The 25,307-nt window shown below is 39.5% G+C and overlaps 2 protein-coding genes across 7 annotated transcripts in view; one reads left to right on the top strand and one right to left on the bottom strand.

Annotated features, from left to right (window-relative positions):
* Relch (RAB11 binding and LisH domain, coiled-coil and HEAT repeat containing) overlaps positions 1-16,057 on the bottom strand; it is an 84,057-nt gene extending 68,000 nt beyond the window's left edge. For all 4 annotated transcript variants that reach the window (XM_005348287.3, XM_026779687.1, XM_005348288.3 and 1 more), the window contains exons 1-2: positions 15,310-16,057; positions 3,159-3,248 (exon numbers count right to left, since the gene is read on the bottom strand). In XM_005348287.3, coding sequence (XP_005348344.1) covers positions 3,159-3,248; positions 15,310-15,835 — 616 coding nt within the window. In that variant the 5' untranslated portion in view covers positions 15,836-16,057. The remainder of the gene's footprint in view (positions 1-3,158; positions 3,249-15,309) is intronic.
* Positions 16,058-16,272: 215 nt separating this feature from the next.
* Positions 16,273-25,307, top strand: part of Pign (phosphatidylinositol glycan anchor biosynthesis class N) — a 113,924-nt gene continuing 104,889 nt past the window's right edge. For 2 of the 3 annotated variants that reach the window (XM_013346689.2, XM_026779800.1), the window contains exons 1-5: positions 16,273-16,430; positions 21,761-21,830; positions 22,120-22,215; positions 23,503-23,739; positions 24,525-24,646. In XM_013346689.2, coding sequence (XP_013202143.1) covers positions 23,519-23,739; positions 24,525-24,646 — 343 coding nt within the window. In that variant the 5' untranslated portion in view covers positions 16,273-16,430; positions 21,761-21,830; positions 22,120-22,215; positions 23,503-23,518. Of the gene's footprint in view, positions 16,431-21,760; positions 21,831-22,119; positions 22,216-23,502; positions 23,740-24,524; positions 24,647-25,307 lie in introns of those variants that run through there. The other variant, XM_026779799.1, reaches the window with a different exon arrangement.

Raw genomic sequence — 25,307 nt, 5'->3', positions numbered from 1 at the left:
CCATGTAAGAATAATTTTATTTGGGAAAGATTCAATTTTGGTATCTATAAAAAATATACTTTTTCAGAGGTACAGTTTATTCTAAAAGACAATGTGGTCTTTGGAAATAAAACTCTTTTGTGTTCCTGTTAGTGGCAAATCTCTGAAGTATCATTTTACTACTTTATACAATAAAGATTTCATTACTTATTTTGCAGGACTGTTAACAATATTAGGTAAATATTTTCTATAAACACCTAAGCCTGGGGATAGGGTTCAGTGGGAAAGTACGTGAATGAGGTCCTAGATCCAATCACTGGAGGGTGGGAGGCGTGGGGGGATAGGTAGACATGTCTTCTGATTCACTTTTAAATTACTACAAATGATTAGCAAAGAATTGCAATCTTTAGAAAATGTGATTATATTCTTAAAGTCTCACATGTACATACACGTCTGGTCCCATACATACTGAAAGCTATTTTCTAGAATAACATGTCCTTCCTCTAAGGAAGATGAAGACCTTGTTCATCACCCACCAGCACAGTATAGTAACAAGAAAATGACTGGCTCTCTAAAGTTACAGGTAAGACATACTGTTTGGATTAAAAATGTAACATCAAAATATCCACATTCAAAACATTATTTTTCAAAAAAATTTTTTTTTTGTTTTGGCTGTAGAAATGTTTATGCACCATGGTATGGTTGGTGGTGCCTGTAGGGGCCAGAAGAGGGCGCTGGAGCCAAGGGGACTGGAGCCACAGATCAGTGTGAGCCAGTGCTCTAAACTGCCCAGCCAACTCTCCAGTCCCACATTCTACCGTTTGTCGTGCAAAGGTGAAGAGGATGAGGTGCACTGCTCTATCTGAAACTTTCTCTGGCTCTTCTGATACAATGGCAGATGGAATGGCTCAGAGCCTGTTTCTTAACAATGCTTTCTGTGACTTAAATAATGAGAAACTCTTCAGTCTAATGGAATCTACCTTCAAATAGAAATTAAAGAACACAATTATATGGGCAATTTGTTGGTAAGAGGGTTTTTTTTTTTGTTTTTGTTTTTGTTTTTTTCCCGTTGGGATTTCTCTGTAGCTTTGGGGAAGAGTTATTTTTTAACATGTAACTATACACATTAAAAAAAAAAACAAACCCTGTATTTGATCCCCAGTACAGCAACACAAGTAGTGGTGGCATACAGCTGTAATCCCAGTACTTGGGAGGTGGAAGTAGGGAGGGTCAGAAGTTTAAGATCATACCCAGGTACATAATGAGTTCCAGACTATCCTAGGATACATGAGAACCAACCTAACTCAAAAAACAATAACAACAACAGCTACCATATATTTACTATACAATATAAAATATTTCATATTTAGCAGAGAAAAATGTATAGCTCAATAAAAATATTTAATATTTACTATATAATATTTAATATGCAATTATATAACAATGCTACTTTACAAATGATACAATAGGATAAACCAATCCTGAGTTTATTCAATTAACTTTCCATTTGATTTGCCATTTTTGGATGTTACAGATGTGACTTGTAGTTTTTTTCCCCTTATTCTTTTCTTTGGTTGGAATCTCACTATGCAACCTATGCTAGACTCACACCTGGGGCAAGTCTCCTGCCTCAGCTTGCCAAGTGCTAGATTTTGATGTTTTGATGACTGTTGCTAAATTTTATGCTCAAAACAAAACAGTTATAAAATATAGGTCACAGTAAATTTTTACAGTGACATTTTCATTAAATTGATATTACTATTATTTATAATTTTGAGCCCTCTTAGCTTTAGTTGAATTAAAATCGATTATCCACCCACCAACTTACATAATACCATGAGTTTTAAATATCAAATCTCTAGTCTTGAGCAAGGAATGGAAACCATATATTGGAATGGAATTTTTAATTAGGTCAAAGGTAATCCTTCACATTAACAGGGAGCATATGGGTCAGTTAATTGTGGGTTCTGTTGCTAGGCTATCTGGATTTGAATCCTTGTTTCACTACTCAAGTCTAGTACATTTTCTCCCAGAGCCTTAGTTTCTTGTGGGTAGGTGGTGATGCTTCCATGAAACAGTAAACACTTGGTGTTTACAGTGGAGCAAGCGAGTATACTACAAGAATTGTTTATTTTTATTATAGTGACTACAGTAGGTGAGCACTGTGTAGGCTTTAACAAACCTGTCCCAGTATGTGCAAGAAAAACCCTTTACTAATGGGTGTAGATCGAGACTCACTCTGCCCTCACTGCTGTTTGTCCCGTATCGCCCTCCAGTTTCAGGAATGCCTACATCCCATGGAGCTCAAGTCTTCCTTTTTATGTCTTACTCTTGGCCAAAGTCTTAAGAAAGCAGTTCTATAACACTAAATGACTTCAATCCCAGGAAGTCGTTATCGTGACGAACCAGATACTTGCACCCAAGGAGTCACAGCTTCTACACTGGCAAATTCCAGGGTAGATTCTGTGGAAATTCTCACTGGCATCAAAAGATACTGACAGAATACAGTATATGAGGACAAGTTGGTCCTCAGAAGCTCTACGGATCCAGTGGTGATTGATATCTTGATATCTATCTGGAAGGACAGGAGAGGAAGAGGGTGGGGATAGGAAGGGAGGAGACTGGTCTGAATAACTAAGCAAATAGAAAAGATGTTATCATATTACAGTGGTGTGGTCCTGAAAGACCCATTTGTACCAGGCCTCACAGGAAAATCAGGAATTTCTGGGAACAACTTTGAGAGCTATGGAACATTCACAGAACTCAAGGCAAAGTTCAAATTAACAATCAGAACAGAGCTATTTCAACCAGCTTTGAAAAATGTACAGTTATACTGATAGATAGATATATGTGAATGTTGGTCTTAGCTTGGAGTATCAAGGGAATAAGGTTGAACTATGCAACCGATAATATAAGCCTGCTTTATAAGAGCTGTTAACTAGTTTGCTATAAGGAAAATCCAGCAAATTGTAGGTTTATATATTGTAAAACTTCTGACACCACTGGAACAGCAAACTGGCATACTTCCAACTTAAATAAGAAATCAGTACTTAACTTTGTATAATAACTACTTATATTAACATACCATACGGTTGGAGAAAGATAGTTCCTCAAGCCATTTTATTATTTCTGAAAAAAAAAATCAAAGAATCCGAATCTATCTTTCCAGTCTTACTCACCTGCCACTCTTTCATCTGTTTCTCTGTTACCATCATCTGAGTATCTTGCAAAGTCTAAAGAATCAAGAGTACTAATGCTCCCAGCTCGATCTATAAAAGAGAAAAGTAACATAACAGTTTTTTACTTAGTTGTAAAATAAGGGATTATAATTCAAGTATTGTCATTTAATTGTTGTAAGAGCTGCAGGTTGCATTCTGCCATCCGGCTAGCTTTATCCAAAATAACAACACACAAATTGTATTCTTTTAAACACTGCTTGGCCCATTATATCTAGCCTCTTCTCGGCTAACTCTTGCACCTGGACTAGCCGATTTCTAATAATGTGTGTTGCACCCCAAGGTGTGCTTACCAGGAAGATTCTAGCCTATGTCCATCCTGGGTCAGAGTTCATTGCGTCTGCCTCAGAGAGCAGAGCTATCGAGTCTGCCCAGGAGAGGGGAGCATGGCCTCTGAGCTCACTTCCTCTTCCTCCCAGCATTCTGTTCTGTTTACTCCTCCCACCTATGTTTTAACCTATGAGGGCAGTTTCTTTATTACTTAACCAATGACCTTCCTCCATCATTTAATAAAACTGTAAATTCTAGAAATTCTACTAACCAACCAAACAAACAAACAAAAAGATTAAAAATGCTCAAAAATAATCTAACCATCTTAGATAATCATGTTATCCAAATGGCCCACTTATGATCAAAGTATACACAAAACATATTACAGGTAATATAACCAGAACCAGCCAAGCAACCAAACATTCCAAACAGACAGTAAGCACCTCTCCAAAGACAGTTATTTGAACTGCACCTGAAAGACTTTGTAGAATTAGTCTGGGCTGGATAACTGCTGACTGGAAACAGAAGAAACTGGAAAAAACAGACCAAAGCCAGTCTTCACAATCTATCCAATACACTGCTTATCATACAGTCCAAAATGACTTGATACACAAGAACAGCAAACTGTCATCCAGCACCAAGAGAAAATATGAGCAAAAAGGATCAATCCCAAGGCAAGCCATATGCGGCAATCAGAGCACAAAGATTGACTAAAATTATGTTTAGTGAATCAAAGTGTGGTGGTTTGAGCTAGCCTCAGGCATTTGAATACTTGTCCCCAATTGCTGGTGTTTAGGGGGCTTAGGAGGTGTTACCTTGTGAAGCTAGTGTTCCACTGGACATAGGCTTTGGGTTTCAGAGGCCATGTACCATTTGCAGGGAGCTTCTCTCTGCTTCCTGTTTGCTGTGTAAGATGTGAGCACTCCGCTACTGTGCTGCTACTGTGCTGCCATGCCTGCTTGCATGCTGCCACACTTTTCCATCCCCAGTGGTGATGGACACTATTTGTCTGGAACCTTGAGCCTAAATTAAACCCTTCCTTATACAAGTTGTCTTGGTCATGATGTTTTAGCAGAATAATAGAAAATAACAAAAAACGAAGAGGATAGAAAATCCTAGCAGAAAATACAGAATATAGAAAAAAAAATGAAAATTCTAGAAACATCAGTAGACCTGAGAAGTAAATGCTTCATACCAAAAGTTCAATGCAGAGTATAGCAGAATAAACATGACAGAGGAATGAATTAAAAATAATTACAGGGACAATGAGATGGACTTAGTGTGCAAAGCACTTGTTGTGAATCTATGACCTGTGGTCAGTCCGTGCACTCCAGTGAGGAAGAAACCAATTTCTGCAAGTGGCCTATGACTTCTGGGCATGTATGCGCAGTTATATAGACAAATGTGGGAGAGGGGGAAACAAAGTTTTCTACTTGAAGAACAATGAAAGGTGACTAAGAGGAAAATTAACAAAATAATTTCCATAGACCAACAACAAAATGTCTAAGAAACATAGAAATGGAGGCAACAGGTAAAACAGGAGGTTGAACAGATACAGATTCAAAAACGTTAAGGAAACACCACAGGATAGAGTACAGAACCAGAGGAATATCATAATCAAATTGCTGAAAACCAAAAGAACAAAAATAATACAATCTGACAGAGAAACAGCCCATTCACATATAAGATGTAGGAGCATGGGCCACTATGGAGGCATTCATTGTCAAAACTGATCAGAGTCTGCATCTATAATATATAAAGAATCAAAACAACAACAAAAACCTGGGCATCAAGAAAACAACCCAATTACAAATGGGGCATAGAACTAAGCAGAGAGTTCTCAAAAGATAAAGCAAAACGAAAAATCACCATCTTTGGCTATTGTGGAAAAAACAAACAAACAAACAAACAACTTTGAGATTTCCTCTTACCTCAGTCAGAATGATCAAGATCAGTAAAACAAATGAGAGCATGTGCTGGCAAGGATGAAGGAAAAGGGAAACACGTATGCATTGCTGGAGGGACTGCAAACTGCTACAGCAATAATGTAAATCAGCGTGTCAGTTCCTCAGGGAGTCTGGAACAGATCCACCTCACCATCAGCAATACCACTCTTGGGCATATACCTAAAGGACTCTACATCCTACTACCGAGACACCCACTCATCCATGTTCACTGCTGTTCTATTCAGAAGTGTCAGATATTGGAAAGAGCCTAGATGTCCAGATGAATGGATAGTGAAAATGTGGTACATTTCACAATGGAACGCTATTCAGTTGTTAAGAAAAATGAAATTCAGGGCTGGAGAGATGGCTCAGAGGTTAAGAGCATTGCCTGCTCTTCCAAAGGTTCTGAGTTCAATTCCCAGCAACCACATGGTGGCTCACAACCATCTGTAATGGGGTCTGGTGCCCTCTTCTGGCCTGCAGGCATACACACAGACAGAATATTGTATACATAATAAATAAATAAATAAATATATTTTTTAAAAAAAGAAAAATGAAAATCATAAGTAAATGGATGGGGCTGGAAAAAAATCATCCTGAGTGTGGTAGCCCAGACCCAAAAAGGCAAAGATTGCATATTTTCTTTTATATGTAGATGCTAGCTTTTTAAAAAATATTTATTTATTTATTATGTATACAATATTCTGTCTGTATGCCTGAAGGCCAGAAGAGGGTGCCAGACCTCTTTACAGATGGTTGTGAGCCACCATGTGGTTGCTGGGAATTGAACTCAGGACCTTTGGAAGAGCAGGCAATGCTCTTAACCACTGAGCCATCTCTCCAGCCCAGCCCGATGCTAGCTTTTAATATGTGTGATACAATCCAAATAAACAGAGAAGTTGAGTACCCAGTAAGTGACTAGGATCTCCTAAAGAAAGGGAAATGGAATGTGCTATTCTGGAGAGACAAAGGGAAGACAGACTAGGAAGATTAAATAGGGAGGGCTCTGAAAAAGGAGGGTAAAGTGCGAAAACAGGGAGAGATAATTAATACTAAAGAGCATGTGAAAAACACGGTGGAAACCTACTGACACACACATACATACACACACACACACACACACACACACACACACACACACACACACGAAAGAAATCTAAATGCAATCACCAAATAATAGGGAAACAATGCCTCAAGCAGACATCACATAGCCAGCAGGTAAAACCTTCAGGGCCAGCAAGGAGTTACATATTTTTGAATTATTGGCCAAAGTCGCTCCACGGAAACATCCAAACACTAGACGATTTCACACTAAATGATAAGGGCCTATTGCTAAAAACCCTATTGATAAAAACATATCTCATTGAACACAGAAAAGTCAATCCATTGACTAACTAGAAGCTTCTTCCTAGTACACATGGTATTGAATGGCACTCTAGGTAGTACCACAGGAGAAAAGTAATCATCAATATTACCCAGCTATGAGCAGTATAACTTACAGTAGCAAACTGCCTGCCGATATACTGGCATAACAGTAGCACAATTATTTTAAGAGTAACCAACTATTATCTGATTGAATTTTTTTATTTTTTTAAATTTTTTATTGAGCTCTACATTTTTCTCTGCTACCCTTCCTACCTCTCCCCTCCCCTTCAACCCTTTTACAAGGTCCCCATGCTCCCAATTTACTCAGGAGATCTTGTCTTTTTCTACTTCCCTTGTAGATTAGATTGATGTATGTCTCTCTTAGGGTCCTCATTGTTATCTAAATTCTCTGGGATTGTGATTTGTGGGCTGCTTTTCTTTGCTTTATGTTTAAAAACCACTTATGAGTGAGTACATGTGATAATTGTCTTTCTGTGTCTGGGTTACCTCACTCACAATGTTTTCTAGCTCCATCCATTGGCCTGCAAAATTCAAGATGTAGTTTTTTTTTCTGCTGTGTAGTACTCCACTGTGTAAATGTACCACATTTTCCTTATTCATTCTTCAGTCAAAGGGCATTTAGGTTGTTTTCAGGTTATGACTATGACAAACAATGCTGCTAAGAACATAGTTGAGCACATGTCTTTGTGGCACGATTAGGCATCCTCTGAATATATACCTAAATAAAAGTGGTATTACTGGGTCTTGATGAAGGTTGTTTTCTAATTTTCTGAGAAATTGCCACACTGACATCCAAAGGGGCTGTACCAGCTTGGACTCCCACCAGCAATGCAGGAGCGTTTTCTTTAACCCACAACCTCTACAGCATAAGTTATCATCAGTGTTTTTGATCTTGGCCATTCTTACAGGTATAAGATGAAATCTCAGAGTTGCTTTGATTTGCATTTCTCTGATGATTAAGGATGTTGAACATTTCCTCAAGTGTCTTTCAGCCAGTTTAGATTCCTCTGTTGAGAGTTCTCTGTTTAGGTCTGCACTCCATTTTTTTAATTAGAATATTTGTTCTTTTGATGACCAATTTCTTGAGTTCTTTGTATATTTTAGAGATCAGACCTCTGTCTGACGTGGGGTTAGTGAATATCTTTTCTCATTCTATAGGCTGTCGTTTTGTCTTGTTGACCATGTCCTTTGCTTTACAGAAGCTTTTCAATTTCAAGAGATCCCATTTATTAATTGTTTCTCTCAGTGTCTGTGCTGCTGGGGTTATATTTAGGAAGTGGTCTCCTGTGCCAATGCGTTCAGTGTATTTCCCACTTTCTCTTCTATAAGGTTCACTGTGGCTGGCTTTATGTTGAGGTCTTTGATCCATTTGGACTTGAGTTTTGTGCATGGTGATAGATATGGATCTATTTTCATTTTTCTACATGTTGATATCCAGTTATGCCAGCACCATTTGATGCTTTCTTTTTTCCATTTGATATTTTTTGCTTCTTTGTCAAAAATAAGGTGTTTGAAGGTGTGTGGACTAATATCCGGGTCTTCTATTTGGTTCCATTGGTTCTCCTATCTGTTTTTATGCCAATGCCAGGCTGTTTTTTTCTGATTGAATTTAAGACCCACTCTATGAGAAGGAACCCATGCCTGAAAATACTGAAGTTATCAAGAGTCTATGGGACTTGGGGAAAACTTACTATATTTTTCTATTAAAAGAACACAGCAATAAAATGACTTCTAATGACATTCGGTTATACCTACCTACAGAGCAGTGTCTATCACCAAAGAAGCTTCTTGATGTAGATTGGTACTAACGCAGAGATCTACAACTGGAAAATATGCAGTGAGTCTCTGGACTACCCAGTCAAAAATGGGATGCCTTCATCAAACCTCTTCTTTCAAGGCTCAGGAACTTATGCAGATGAAGACGGAAAGACATACAAGAGCTAGAGGTGATGGAAGCCTCCAAGAAAACTGTCTTCCAGACAAATCAGGATTGATGCACATCTGAACTCACAGAGAGGGAGTTAGCATTCCCAAAGTCTGCAGAGGTTCAGACACTGAGAGGGTGGCATGAATGTAAGGTCTGACATCTAACCAAGACTCTCTGCAATTGATAACCACCCGCAAAGTAAAAATTAGTTTCCTTCAATAGAGTCTCACTGGGCATATTGCCCAGACTTCATGGTAAGCCCTGTGCCCAGAGTAGTTGAGCAACACAAAATGAGCTCAACGGAATACTTTGTCTTATATTTTCTGGTTTTTGACTTGTATATTTTGGGGTGTATGTGTATTGTGTAATTGTTTTTCTATATATATTTTAGAGAGAGAAAACATAAAGTTGGGTATGTAGGAAGGTGGGAAGGGCCCAGGAGGAATTGGGAGAGGGTGAAAAACATCAAAATACATTTCATGAAAAATATTTTCAATAATAAAAAACCCATCAAACTATACTCTTTACTCAAGATTTATAAATCTTACTAAGTTTTAGATCAAAAGGTAGAAATATTATTTTAAAATATTGACTTCTAATGAACACTCAATACACGTTAAAAAAAATCCAAGGAAAAATATACTGCTTGCGACATGCAACTTAATTAGCCGCTGGACAGGCCCTAGAATCACCTGGGAGACCAGCGTCTATAAGCATCTGTATAGGATTATCATGATGAGATTAAATGAAGATGGAAGATTCATCCACTGTGAGTGGCACCATTCTCTGGGCTAGGATCCTGAGTTGTATAAAAAGGAGAAAGTGAGCTAACCATGAGCATCCACCTCCTTTTGTTTCCTGAATAATGTGACCAGCTGCCTCAGGGTCCTGCCACTATGATGAACCCTAAAACTGTAAGTTGAAATAAACCCTTCCTTCTTTAAGTTGTTTTTTGGTCAGGGTATTTTATCACAGCAATAGGAAAAGTAACAAATAGGTCCTTATCCACAATTCTGATGTCTCCAACCTGTGCATGCGTGACCACAAGGAGGATCTTTACCAAGAAATATTCCGGTGTTATGACGCCAGAATTCTGTTTCACACCTGATTTTAAAGGAATAATAGAATTATGTTGACTGTTGATTTCACATAACTTTTTTTTGGTTTGAGACAGGGTCTCCCTATGTAGCCCGGGCCAGCCTTAAACTCTCAAGTATTCCCCCAGTCTCCATCTTACGAACTCTCGGATTATTGGCATAGGTTCTAACATCCCAGCCTCAGGTAAACATATTTTATGTTAAGCACTCATCTTTTTCTTCCTAATATTTTTAGATATACATTAATGTCTAGACTAGAACCTTTTTAGTCATGATACAATCATTATTCTTCTGTTATACTGGTAGTATTATTCTTTTTAAGTTTAAAGAACTTACCTATATAACAGGGAAGAACTTTGAGGAAGGCAAACACAATTTGATTTTTAACTTGGTATGATTATAGCCACTGAAAAATATACTCTTGCTGGGAATTAGCGGTTTACACTTTTAATTTAAGCACTGAGAGATAGACGTAGTCATATAGTTGAATTTTAGGCAGCCTGATCTACAAAGTGAATACTACTTGCCGTAAAAAAGTTCCTTCCCCCCCCCCCCTTTTTGGGGGAGATGAATAGTGCTGGAGTCAAACCTAGCGCCTCACGCATGCTCGCTTGGCAACTGTTTTAGCACAAAGTTATAAACCTAGTCCTTATATTTTTTATAGTTACAAGCCAATAATTTTACATTTTATAATAGGAAAAAATTGCTGTGGTATCTTAAAAAATAATGATTATAATGTCATAGAAGAAAAATATTAGCACTGAAGAGATGGCTCAGTGGTTAAGAGTATTTCTTGCTTCTGCAGAGGACTTAGATTTGATTTCCACATGGTGGTTTACAACTGCCTGCAACTCCATTCTTGGAGATCTGATGGCTTCTGACCTCTGTGAGGAATCATGCACACATGTGATGCCCAGACATCCATGCAGGCGAAACACCCATATACATAAAATTAATTAAAAATATTTCAATTCATTAAAATTTATTCCATCTTGAAATAAAATAGTTATTTATGGAAAAAAGTAATGCTAATTCTGATTAAACTGTAACAGAGTTTGTAAGCAAAAGTATTTTGGATTTGAAGACTAGTAGTCTATATTGTAGGTCCAAGGTAAGTATGGTTTTTTTGGATTTAGCCACAAATTTTAAAAGCAAATTTTAAGCAATTTCTGTAGAAGTCCTGTTACTAACATGGCTTCTGGACTGTGCAACACAGAAACATGATCAGGGCTATTAACCAGAGAGTTCTTTTTTAGGACAAGCAAGTGTCTATTATATTCCAAACGGTCTAATACTTGAGGGAAATTTTGGAAAAATTAACCTCTTTTGCTAAAAAAGAATGCAACCAGATGTGAAATATGACATACACTTGCCATTCTACCTACTTGGGAAACTGAGGTAGGGTAATCATTTGAACCCAGGACTTCTTCTCAAAACATGATTAGAGAATCTATCCAAAATCAAAACAAAATACCACAGAGTAAGTACATGCTAATACACAATGCTGTAGCCACAAAGTGTTTCTTCATAGACCAGCATGTCTCCTGTGTAACTTCTTAATAATTCACTTTATAGCTGGGCAACTAATGAGGCACCATAGTTGTAAAAAGAGCAAACCTGTTCTTAACTTTGTCAAGGCTGAGAACTAAATCTATTATATACGTGCTGAATATAAGATACGCAGAGTGGCTCTGTAAATCACAAGCAAAAGTAGCTTTATTTATATGTACATTTGATGTTGTTGCGTCATTATTAGTTGTCCAGCTATAAAGAAAACTAACTCTGCATAGTTGTTCTCTGGCCTCTGCTTGTGGGTACACACAAATACACATTAAATAAAAATAAGCCAAGGAAAAGATTAATTTTAATTACCTTGCATTGAGGCTTTCATAGCCTCTGCACTTCTCCATCTCTTCTTGTAAGTTCCACAAGTGCCGTTTTATTTGTGACATATTCCCTTAACTATGATGTTTATATTCCTTGCCTTTCTACTATATTCTATTCTATTTCATTTTGTTTTGTTTTGTTTGAGACAGGGTTTCTCTGTGTAATCCTGGTTGTCCTTGAACTCACTTTGTATACCAGGCGGGCCTTGAACTTGGAGATCTGTCTTCTTCTGCCTCCCGAGTGCTAGGATTAAGGCATGCACACCAACACCGGCTCCAGTTCATACTTTTTCTCTGATAATCTTTCCTACATGGTGCACAGGACTGTTTGCTTCACTTTGTATCCCAGTACAAGGAAATGTACACCTGTGTTAACAGCAGTAACTAGTAATAGTAAAGTGGAACAAAGATAGAATAACGAGAGGATGACATCAAGCCACAAAATCAGGGTAAAGTTGGTGGTTCAGAATCAAGCTGAAAGTATGAACTAAGGCAGCACACAAATACAGAGCTGAGAGATGGCAAAAATAACATAAAAATTTGATGACACTACTTTGAACAATCTTACACCTCCACAACAGGACTAGCAGGTTTTAAAAACAATCTGACTTGTACTTTTGCAATGGGTGAGACAATCTGGAAGATTACACCCATGCTTACAACTTCGTTTTATTCTCCTTGAGGCTGAGCCACGCTCTGTCACCAGAAAAATCACATGCAATCATGCAGCTAAGCTTGTTGGCTGAAACCAAACATACAAGCTGAATTGGCCTCATGTGATAACTTGATTCAGAATAGTTGATAAATGTACTTGGATCTGGCTGGTAGTGAAGTAGAAACTCACAATTGATTAGATAACCCCAGTAGAGTGCTCTACCACAAATGCAAATATCTCCCAAAGCCTCATGGGACTATTGGAAAATAGGGGGGAAGAAAGATCCAAAGAGCCAGAGGCTGGGGAGATGTAGGGATAAGCCCAGCCCATTAGGGGGTGTGTTCACTTCGGGCTAATGTTTACATATAAACCTGGTGAGCGTGAGCCTGCTGCCCCTTCTGTTTTCCTGTTCTCTGCAGGAACCTGTGGGTCTGTAAGTCTATTTCCCCATTAAAGCTGTATATATTTTTTTAAATGTTTATTTTATTTATTTATTATGTATACAATATTCTGTCGGTGTGTATGCCTGCAGGCCAGAAGAGGGCATCAGACCCCATTACAGATGGTTGGGAGCCACCATGTGGTTGCTGGGAATTGAAATCAGGACCTTTGGAAGAGCAGGCAATTGCTCTTAACCTCTGAGCCATCTCTCCAGCCCCAGCTGTATATATTTTTACAATCTGTCTGCATTCATTTATGCCGTTACAGGGAGAACTAGTAAAAAAATTGTCTTTTGGACATGATAGGACTAATGATAGCTCCCTCATCAGGACCCAGCCCAATGAACTCATAGCTGCTGTGGTTGCCCTGAACAAGACCTGCACAAGATCAAGCCAATCCACATTCCAACAAGGAGTAGGGAGGGGCTCACAAGTCCACACAACTACCTGAGGAGTCAGGGACAATCGATGGTTTCTGGGGGAAGAGTCAGTTCATTAAGGATATGGTCTCTGGTAGGGAAACCACGCTCTAGTGAAGGGGCTCACACCCATGAATTTTTGGCAGCATAAAAGACTGGTGGGTTATATAAAAAGAAGGGAAGGTAACTTGAAGTTGGATGGGTGAGGAGTTAGGGGAAGGAATGGAACATGGATATGATCAAAATATATTGTATGAAATTCTGATAGAATAAAAGAATAAAAAATATTCTACTACAAATGTGCTTGCTCCTCTGTGGAGGCTAAACCAATTACCCTGGAGAACTTACAATCACATGCACAGTCTGACTGTCCTGACTTTGAGGTTAATGCTATGTACTGTGGCTACCTTAATGGAGTGATACTCCTGGCAGATCATGCATCTTCCCTTCACTATGGGGCTATGCTTTCTCAATTCATCCTTTAAATTATGAATTCTGTATCACCTGCTTGACTATTTTGAGTGAAGACATATTCTGAATTATTAGATACTTTGCTTGATCATATACTGAAACAGCCTAACTTTTCTTGAGTTGTATCAGAATACAGTAGCTGTGGTAGAATGAATGTTAAGATAGAGATCTGAGTTCAAATCCTAGAACTGCCACTTAAAAGAAAAGATATGAAAAGTCCTCATCTTCTGATCAGTAGTCATCCTCTCGTTCAGACACACATGCACGCACGCACAAAACTGGGGAGATAGAACAGTTTGTTCATAAGATACAAGGCCCTGGGTTTAAATCTCAGTCCTGGGAAAAGAGAGGCAGAAACTCCAAGCTAACAGGTGAAATGACTGTTAAATCATTACTGCCATACAAAAGACCAAAGGCTATGATGTAGGTTAAAACTAAGTCTGGGATGCATATAAAGTACTATAAAAGGGACATTTGGCCCAGGTCCTGATGAGGGAGTTTGTCAGGTGATACTTATTAGATAATTTAGACAGGTATAAAAGAAGGAAATATGCCTAGGAGTTCCCTTGATAGAAAATGCACCCTTTCCAGTTCTACTACATCAAATGTTAGCAATTTACATCCTCTGGAATCATTCAAAAGTACAGACACTTAGAGAAATCAATTAGGCTGATTTGTTAGTAAATTCCGGTTGGCCTCACAAAACACACCAAAGTATTAGCATCGGTGTGGGAAAAATTTGATGTCTCTCAAAAAGAAAACTGAGAATCCTCATATAAAACTTATATATAAATAATGGCTATATCAGTGATTACTCTGCTGCTAAAAATGATGTAAGAAGAAAAAAATAGATTCGCTTATTCAGAGAAAAAAGCCTACACAGTGGTGGTATGGTGACAAAAAGGTGGCAGAAGATCCTTGGTTTGTTCCATAGCCTTCCTGTAAATTGAACCCTACCAAATTTAGGGTAGTGAAATTAAGTTATGTTGATATTGTTTAAACAGAACACATCCAACGAAGCAGAGAAATCCCATTTCCTTCTTTTTATTAGCATAAATTAATATACAAAATAATGGAAAAAAACAATTTTTAAATTAAGTCTTCCAAAGAGAAAAGGTCTTCAGTGACCCTAACAGCAGTACAGTGCGCTGCCATTTCCTATGCCATTCTTTTTTCAGTTCTTCAGCGAACCAAAGAATTACTAAGAAACATTATTTCCTGGTAGTATGATTCAAGAGACTGTGGGGAAAAAGGAAAAATGCCTAGACCAAATTGCCCAATAAGGAAGTTTTCTAGAGGGCCATAATTGCCAATAAACAGAAAACTCTTGATGTTATGGGCCCCAATACCAACGGGGGTAGGGTGGGGGTGGGGAGGGGGGGGAGCAGTGCAACACCTGCCAAAGATCAGAGCCAATACAAAGACAGCTACAGAGGGATCCCCTTGCTTCCACTACGCAGGGCACCACCCACCTCGCTCAATATTGTCTCGCTTCTCAAAACGACCCTAGCCTCGCAGCCCGCACACAAAAACCCTCAAGAGCACAGTGATTCTTCTAATACCAGGCCTGCAGGTGTGACAGGCTGCGGCTACTTACTGAGCTGCCCACCGCCCGACGTCGTACTCGGTTCCCGACCTCCAGCGCTTCCAACGCCTGATGCTCCAGGGATCCCAGGCGCCCCCATCCCTGGTGGAGTCCCACTCTGCCTCTCGAAGTTGCCAGGATTGGAGAAGTAATCGCGCAGCCGTGGTAGCTCGCGGCCGTTCTCCAACAGCTCTGTGTGCAGCTCCAGGGCAGTCAGCAAGTACTGATCGCGCAACAGCTGGGCGGCGATGGCATCGATTGACAATCGGGCAGGGGTCTCCCCGCTGCCCCCCAGGGCCGCCGGAGGGGCGGCCGACTCCACCGGGAGCCCCGGTCGCGCGCTGCTCCCAGGGGCCATAGGGTCCTGTGGCGACAGCGAGTCCGCAGAGCCAGGATCCAGGCCTACCGCAGCACCCAGCCGAAGTCCTGCCCGCCGCTCCTCGGTCGCCGCTACCTCGTCGTCGTCCTCATCGGAATCGCTAAGGAATGGATTTACTCCGCCGCCACTGCCACCACCTCCGGGCGCCATCGCCGCCATCTTACTGTCAGGAGTGTGGGTGCTTCCCTGCCTGGCCCGACAGGCCGCAATCTGAATCCCCGTTAGATCCCGGGAGCCACCGAGCACCTAAACAGCCAGGGCGGACCGCGTCCCTTCTTCTCACCTACAGACTAGTCCGGACTGGGAGGTAGGAGGCAGGGATGCAGCAGCACCTGCAGCCTCAGTCGCCGCTGCACTAGCAGCCGGCTCTGCAGGCGTCTTCCTGGTCTCTAGTCTCGCGAGAACTGGTTTGTGTCCCGTCCTCGCCCCGCCCCGTCCCCGCCTCAGCTCCACCCACTTCAGGCCCAGGAGTAGGAAGATTGAAGGACCCGCTCCGGACTCAAACTAAAGCCACGCCCATAGCCCATCGGAGATTGGCTGGCGCTTCTGGGGGCTCGCTGGAGGTATCGCGACAGTTGGGGAGGCCTGGGCAACTTGGGGGCGTTCCCTGGTGTTGCAGGGGTGCAGGTGGCTGAGGGGCAAAGCTTAGCTGTGCTTTGGGAGGGCTAGGAGCCTTTCTGGGACTTTCATGCCCGGGTCCTGACTTCGTGCAGAGAAGGTTCCCGAGACCCGACCTCAGCCGGATAAGCCCCAGGTAAAGTCCCGAGACCCTTGCACTTGAGGTGTGGCCGCACCAGCACGGTGACCTCACGCTCGTAACTCCCTTCAAGCTTTTTTGCAGCTGTTTGCTGTCTCTGCCCAGATAGTAAGTGCCATGGGGAGTAGTCAGAATCTTGCTCTTTGCTCTTCCGTTCTTGGAGGTCTAGCGAGCGCATGACTTCCTTGCAGTTAGGAGTGGGCGGCCCCTCGGTCTCCAGAATTAGACCTAGAGAGCTGCGGGGTTCAGATAAAGCCTCAACGGAAATTGCACTCGAGTTTCCAGTTGCTTTTGCACTCATCTGTGAACTGCTTGGACTTGGACGACAAACTCAGTGCTCCGTAAACCCTTGGAACTAACGTACGGTTTGCGCCAAAGGAAAATTTCAAACTGTTAATCTCAATCTACCATTAGAAATTTGTAAACTTTAGTCTGGGCAGCCTTGATGACCTGGTCATTCCATTCCAGTAGGACACATTCAGTGGCACTAGCATCACCCATTCTTTCCCACAATCCCCTGAAACTTTTCTGAGTTTATTTAGGCTAGAATCAAGGTTTGGATTGTGGAGCTTAACGATTTAAAAAAAAAAATTGCACGTTGTAGAAAGAGTTGATTTTCTTTATGAAACGTTAGCACAGAACTATACTCCTAAGTTTGGAAGATCGTTTATCTTTTGTGTTATTCCTTGATTGTTGGCCGAGGTGATAAGGAGATGTTTCCCAGCCATTAGTATTGGACTGAAAGACCCCACAGATGCTATTTCATTTTGTTACACACAGCTTGCCACTTTTTCCTTGCTTTAATTTCCCAACTAAACAACTCCTAACAGACAATACAATTAGTATGCAGCTGTGCTAATTGCCTGCTCTGTCACAGTGAAGCCCTCAACTGCCCCCTTATCTTTGTGGAAGGTAAAAATAGAGCATTGTTATATGACTTTAGAAACGGCTATTGGTTTACATGTGAAGTATGCCAGAAGCTAAGTGTAGGCTTTTATTTCAGTTTAATCAATAAACTACAATTTCATTTGAACGAGACTTTGAGAGTTTTTTGTCATTGTTATTATTGTTGTTTGCATTTTCTTAGAAGCTTTTAAATAGTGTTACATGTGATATGAAGGAGGGAGTGTAGCATGAATCAGCAGAGCGTGAGACTTTTAATCTCAGGGTTGTGGTTTCGGACCCCATGTTTGGCACCAGTTGTAGCACAAATAATAAAAACCCAGAGAAAGATTGAGAAGCAAAGCAGCCAAGCCACTAGAGAGCTTTTACCTTTGTGAAAACTTCAGACTGAAAAAGAGCGAGTTCCTGTCTCACCCTGCCTTATATGCCTCTCTGGTGCTGGGATTAAAGGCCTGTAACACCACTGCCCGGCCTCTATGGCTAACTAGTGTGGCTGCTGGGATTAAAGCACTACCTGACCTTTATGGATGACTAGTGTGACCGTTTTGCGTTCTGGTCTTCAAACTTTATTTGTTAAAATACAAATGAACTATCACTACATGGGAGGAGGAGTAAGGAAGTGGGCATAGATGGTTTAAGTTGGGACTAGGGGACAGGGAGCTAGGGAGAAAGATACTCTGAATTGTGAAAGAATGTAAGGAACCTTGTTGCATTGTAAGATAATTGAAAGATAGTAGTAAGGATTTTGTTGTTATTTAAATAAAGCTTTGGCTTCCAATTCTTCTGGTAAATACTGTTCTGTACCATTTGTTAATGAATCTGAAAAAAAAATCTTCAATACGGAAATAGTATAAAATGGCCAATATTGTATTGTGTTTCACATTTCTTAGCAAAAGGGATTATCAATCCTTACTTTGAGATTGTCAAAGAGAATAAAAACCAAATTTTGAAATGGAGTATTAGTGAATGGCATGGGAAAGACACAAGCAGAAATGCATTGTTATGTCCACTTTTTCCTTCTTTGTAATGAGAAAGTTTGGGAAGCTACCCTCGGGATCTTTGATGTACTGACGATGACAGAGGAGCCTACGCACATTACTTATTAGGTGACACTGGAAATGCTTGAGCTTTGCTTGCATTGGTCTGCCCAGGTGGATGATGGACCTAGAATTGTGAATGCTCTTGTCATGGAGCCTGGTCTGCAGCAGATGTTAGTGTGGCCAGGAATTAATTAGTGGAGTATTGGATACTGAGGACAGTTGGCAGGTTTTAAAACACAAGTACCAATGCTAAGGGAGCCCGGAAAAGCATTTTATTCAGGAGGACCGAGAGAGGCAGCAGCTTTAATCTAGGGTCTGGATTCTAAAGTGCAAATAGAATATAGATTTGAAGTGTTTGCCTCTGAGTCTTAGGTTGACCATTTGAGTTCTTCTGTGTCTGGTATGCACATCTGTAATTAGATTTCTAGTTCTTATCCTGTAACTGCAGGCTTGTTTGTATAACTGTATTGCTCAGGAAATCAACTGACCAGTCTTCCCGTAGGGTATCTTTTTGTGTTTTTGGTTTTGGTTTTGGTTTTTTTTTTTTTTCGAGACAGGGTTTCTCCATAGCTTTGGAGTCTGTCCTGGAACTAGCTCTTGTAGATCAGGCTGGCCTCGAACTCACAGAGATCCACCTGCCTCTGCCTCCAGAGTGCTGGGATTAAAGGCATGTGCCACCACCGCCTGGCCCCGTAGGGTAACTTTATTTCTCCGTATTGTGCATGAATTGCTTTAATGCATATACTGGGATATTAAGAATTTCTGACTTCTACTTATATTAATAGCTGTTGAAAATTTTCTTTCTCCATTGGAAGACTGACCCAGATCAAAGCCTTTTAGGCTGACATCTGAATAAAGATAGTAGTTGACATTTGTCTCTTAGCAATAGAAATATAAAAGATTTTTTTAAAAAAAACACCGTAATTTTTTTCCCAAGACACAGTTTCTCTGTGTAGCCTTGACTGTCCTGGAACTTACTCTGTAGACCAGGTTGGCCTCAAACTCACAGAAATCCGCCTGCCTCTGCCTCCCTGAGTGCTGGGATTAAAGGTGTGTGCTGTCACTTCCTGGCTCACTTTTAATCATTTATGTGTTAAAATTATTCGAGGATTTAATAGTCTTAAATTACCACCAATAACATTATAAATGTTTGCATTTTGTTGATTTAATGTTTGATAGTGTCTAATACTTTATTAGTGTTTAGTTGATGGTGGTAAATATCCCACAGGTGTTACAAGGAGAGAGGGCCTGCTTTTCGTCCCGGCTGCCCTGCTAGCTTACACCCGAAATAATCACACAGAAACTGTATTCATTTAAACACTGCCTGGCCCATTAGCTCTAACTTTTTATTGGCTAATTCTTACATCTTAATTTAACCCATTTTCATTAATCTGTGTATGGCCACATAACTGGTTTACAGGCAAGATTCTAACCAGCGTCCGTCCCAGGCAGGGGATCCATGGCATTCTGCCACTCTGCCCTTCTTCCCAGCATTCAGTTCTGTCTACTCTGCCTACCCAAGTTCTGCCCTATCAGGCCAAGCAGTTTCTTTATTGATTAACCAATGAAAGCAACACATATACAGAAGGAGTCTTACACCATTTCCCCTTTTCTGGTTAAACAAAACAGATGTAAACTATATTTTTGAACAGGGGAGGGAATATGCATGCTTTAATTTTTATAGTTATGCATTTATTTGGAAGGTTCAAACAATTTAATTTTTAATTTTACTTTTTAATAAATGTGAATAAAAAGTGATTCCCTTTAGAGAAAAATGTTATATGGCAATATTGCTTGAGATAAATGTGATTGGGTAAATATTCATACTTTCAAGTCACTGAAACTTCATGTATAATGTTACTTAAACATAAAACATGGGCCTTTTTGTGTTTGTTTTGAAAATATCTTTGGAACTTCACAGATTTTTTTTCAGGAAACACAGAGGAGCAAGGCGACCTCTAGTGGCTGTTGGACATATTGGTATTGAAACTTAATTCTAAATGATTTATTCAGCAAACAGTTGAGTCTTTGCACAGAACTGTAATGGATGCAAAGGGTGACCTTTCCTGCTGTCCTTGAATGATCGCAAAGTGACAAAAGCAGACATTAAGTCATCGAACCTATAGTTATGTACTGAACAGATAAGTCTGCTGAGCTAAATCCAAAGCCTACATATACATTTTTAAATCACATGACTGCTATTGATAGTCAAAACTGGAGGACAAACTAGAGCATTAATGATAAAAATCGAGAGACAAATTGGGGTTCAACCCGAAAAACAGAAAAGCAAAGCAGCCAAGCTACTAGAGAAGTCTTACCTTTACCAAGGCTGGGCAACTGCAGACTAAGGAGACTAAGCCTCTCTTTCCTCCCGTGAATATTCCCTCTAGTTCTGGGTGTGTGACTCCCTAGGACTGGGACTAAAGGTGTGAGCCACAACTACCTGTGTTTGTTTCTGCCTTGATCTTGAGTAGCCCAAGGTGACCTTGAACTCACAGAGATCCTTTTGATTCGGTCTTCCAAATCCTAGGATTAAAGGAATGTGCCACCATTTCCTGACCTCTAGTGGCTTTAGCTTTGCCTCTGTTCTTCAGGCAAGATTTATTTATTAAATACAAATAATATATCACTATACAAAACTACTTAAGTGTTTTTCAATTTGGGATTTGTTAGCAAAGATGCATTTACAGGACAAAATGTGATAATGGTACGCGATACATGGGAAGTTTGTTTTAAGGACGCTCAAGGAAAAATGAATAGCGGGGTCAGCACCCTGTAGGTAAAGGCCTTGCCAGGGACTCTAAGGACTAGTGTTTGCATTCAGAGTTGCCTTCTCTTCTACATGTTTGTGACATGGCTTGCATGTGCATGTGTGAGCATACACGCACATGCACACAAACCCTAAACGGTATTAAAACATTCCAAATGTTAGCCTGGTCTACAGAGCTAGTTCCAGGACAGGCTCCAAAGCCACAGAGAAACCCTGTCTCGAAAAACCAAAAAAAAAAAATAAAAATAAAATAAAAATATCTATTTTTAAAATATATAGAAATGTTTATCTCCATAAAAATGGAGAAGGGGTATATTTTATTTATTTATTTATTTATACATTCATTCACCAATCCACTTATTTATTTATTTTTGTTTTTTTTTTTTTTTAAGGCAAGGTTTCTCTGTGTAGCCTTGGGTGTCCTGAAACTCACTCTCTAGACCAGGCTGACCGAAACTCACAGAAATCCACCTGCTTCTGCCTCCTAAGTGCTGGGATTAAAGAATGCACCACTACCGCCCACCAACAAGATAATTTTTTAAAAGAAACTGTTCACAAATATTTGCAATTTTGCTATTGTTACATCTCATAATGTAACCATCTGTATTTTCTAGTGGTTTTCTGTTAACCCTGTGAAGAGTCCTCAGACTTCCAAGGGGTCATGACAACTGCTGGCTCATTAAGGTAATTTTTCTGTGTTTCAATTATTAATATTCAGAATTCCATTGTCTTGATGGTACCCACTGTGTAGTTTAATGATCATATAAATTTGGAAAGAAGCAAGCATTGCACTGAGAGATTAGATTGCAAAATTAGTCTTTGTTTAGTTTGTTCACCCTAAATTCCCTTAGAAAAAAATATTTTGACCTTTTGGCTCATTTTATTTTTTTTAATTTGTTTTTGATAAGCACATTTATACTGTCTCTTTTCTTTTTTGATAAGCACATTTATACTGTCTCTTTTCTCTTTACAGGACATTTACACATGAATCCATGTGACATTTGATTCTTCAGACCAGGGAGAAGAAAATGTGTCTGTAATTCTCATCTCGTGGCTTTTTCCGCTCAAGGTCATTACATGTACCTAATACTGCTTCTCATGTTTTCTTTCTCTTTTTTTTTTTTTTTTTTTTTTTGTTGTTGTTTGTTTTTTTCAAGACAGGGTTTTTCTGTAGTTTTAGAGCCTGTCCTTCAACTAGCTCTTGTAGACCAGGCTAGCCTCGAACTCACAGAGATTCGCCTGCATTGCATCTCAAGTGCTGGGATTAAAGGCACATGTTTTATTTCTTAATCTGGACACATTTACCAACAAAAGCAAAATGACAGCCAGTTTGAAAGCATTTCTATGGACGCTTTGGTCTTTGAGGTTTAATGGCTACTATCTTACATTATTATTTAGGCATTTCACTTTGCGTGGTTTTCTTTCTTTAGCATTTGTAAGCTCATCAGATCTCTGCTAGGTCTTCCGAGTGCTCCTTTTTAAGGACCAATAATTTCATTTAATGAGTAAATAAAACCCTTTTTATTGACTTAGGGAAATAAAGTGTTTATTTAAGGAGTATAGATTTTCTGAAGCACAGATGAAGTTTAACTTCTTGTGTGTCACTCACAAAATGGATAGAATGCAGATTCCCATTCAGTTTATTGCTGATTAGATAGGCAAACCTCTAAGCTGACTACCAAAGTAGAAAAAAAAATAACTCAAAAAATTTAAAGATTTAAGTAATTTAATAAATTTAATTCTAGGAGTGGGAACAGTGCCATGTGGACAACCAAGAGTGACTTGAGTTACATTTTTTGTGTTATTTAGGATTTTCTGTGATTACCTAACTAATTATATGACCTTTGTTCTGTGCTCCTTTGCTAAATTTTAATTGTTTAGTAGTTAACTGGATTAGTTATAGTTTATTAATCCTAATTGAACTTGATTTTTTAAAAAACATCATGGCTATTATTATTATTATTATTATTATTATTATTGTTTATAAATGCTCTATCTGTATGTACACCTTTATACCAAAAGTGAGCATCAGATCCCACTATAGATAGTTGTGAGCCACCATGTGGTTGCTGGGAACTGAACTCAGGACATCTGGAAGAGCACCTAGTATTCCTAACTGCTGAGCCATCTCTCCAGCCCTCATGAACTTGATTTCTTTTTGCTTGGTGTACTTTAGCATATATTTTATTTCAGTATTATCTTAAGTTGTTAAACAGTGTTTTTGTTAGCATTATAAATGAGAGAAGTTATATAATATCCTGACACAGCGCCAGTGTGTGAAGTCATCAGATATGCTGAAGATCCTTTTCATGCGAGTCCAGCCTGACTTTGTTCCCTGTTTTGGCTTTTCTTGCAGGTCTCTCATTCTGGATATGCTGCTGTTTTTTGCTTTGGGATTGCTTGTACATTTTGTGTTCTTCACCTCCATCTTTGACATTTATTTTACATCTCCTTTGGTTCATGGGATGACTCCTCAGTTTACACCATTGCCTCCCCCAGCAAAAAGATTAGTGTTATTTGTTGCCGATGGCCTGAGAGCAGATGCTCTTTATGAATTAGATGAAGATGGTAACTCTAGAGCACCGTTTATTAGGTAAGGACGGCACCAAGCTCCGGGTGTGTCTTAGAAATGGTAGATTGAGTTTGAAGAAACGATTGTATTATGAATTAATTGATAAGCGTTGATTAGTTTACAGTTGACAGTTTTTGAAACAAAAAAACATTTTTTTTTTTTTCTGAGACATGGTCTGACTGGCCTGGACGTTGGTAGACCAGGCTGACCTCAAGCTTAGTGATCTGCTTGCTTCTGCCTCCCAAGCCCTCAGATTATGGCTGTGTACCTCCATCCCTGGCCTTTTTTTTTTATTCTTAAAAATATGTGATTTTTTTACACACTCATCTGTGTCAGTATATATTATAATTTTTTAGTTTTTTTCCCCTGAACAATATGAAAATATGACAATGTGGCTTTTCTCCACCAAACACTGTACTGCATGTGTTAAGAACAAAGACTTCATTTTATACAGCCATATACCATCCTTGCAGCAAATAAAACTTAACAATGTAGCGTTCTGTATGTCATTGTTTTCCTCCATTAGCAAACATCTCTGCTTTGTGGCTTAGAACTCTAGGGTGTGGTTTGTCTCTCATTTCTCTGGAATAGGGGAGTATTTTCTTTGTTACATTACCTAGATTCCTTCATGCTACTATGATGAATTGGTGGGCGGTATAGGATTGGGATCAACTGGGTTTTGAGATTCCTTTCCATCATAACATTAACTTTTTGGTTTTTGACTCCTTACATAAAGATCTTCCTTAAAGCCTTATGAGAGTTTTAATACTAGCGTATGTTAACTGTTCATCCCGATTGTCTTTTAGGAACGTCATAATGCATGAAGGCAGCTGGGGAGTATCTCACACACGCGTGCCAACAGAATCTCGTCCTGGCCATGTAGCCTTAATAGCTGGGTTTTATGAGGATGTCAGTGCAGTTGCCAAAGGTTCTGTTCTGAAACAATTTTGTCAGATAAAATGTTTGCTATCTAAATGCTTTTCCTACCACTGAATCATGTCATTAGTTGAAAGCTCAATCTGTTTTTAAGGATTTGTGTGTGTGTGTGTGTGTGTGTGTGTGTGTGTGTGTGTGTGTGTGTGTGTATTTGCTTGTCTGTTTATGCACCCCATGTGTGCAGGTGCCCATGGAGGCCAGAAGAAGGTATTCAACTCCCTGGAACTAGAGTGAGAGGTGGTTGTGGGCCACCCAGTATTGGTGCTGGAATCTAAACCTAGGACACCAGGGTTCGCAAGAGCAAGTGCTTTTAACTTCTGAGCCATCTGTCAAGTCCCAAGATTGTGCTTTGAGATTTTTTTAACAAGTCTTTGAGTATGCCTTACTCACATGAACACGCCCTGGTATTGATTCTGGAATTAAATTTTAATCTGCCATAACCCTATGGCACTGAAAAAGTATGTGTGTGTGTAAATATGTTAGTGTAAATAATGTTAGACATTACAATCAAGAATTTAAAAGTGATTATTTTAGTAAGAAGGATTATCTACCATTTGCCTGCCTGCCTGCCTGCCTGCCTATCTATCTATCTATCTATCTATCTATCTATCTATCTATCTATCTATCATCTATCTATCATCTATCTATCTATC

This window comes from Microtus ochrogaster, chromosome 6 (genome assembly GCF_000317375.1).
Source record: "Microtus ochrogaster isolate Prairie Vole_2 chromosome 6, MicOch1.0, whole genome shotgun sequence".
Taxonomy (NCBI): Eukaryota; Metazoa; Chordata; class Mammalia; order Rodentia; family Cricetidae; genus Microtus; species Microtus ochrogaster.
This window is presented reverse-complemented; position numbering and strand designations above follow the sequence as displayed.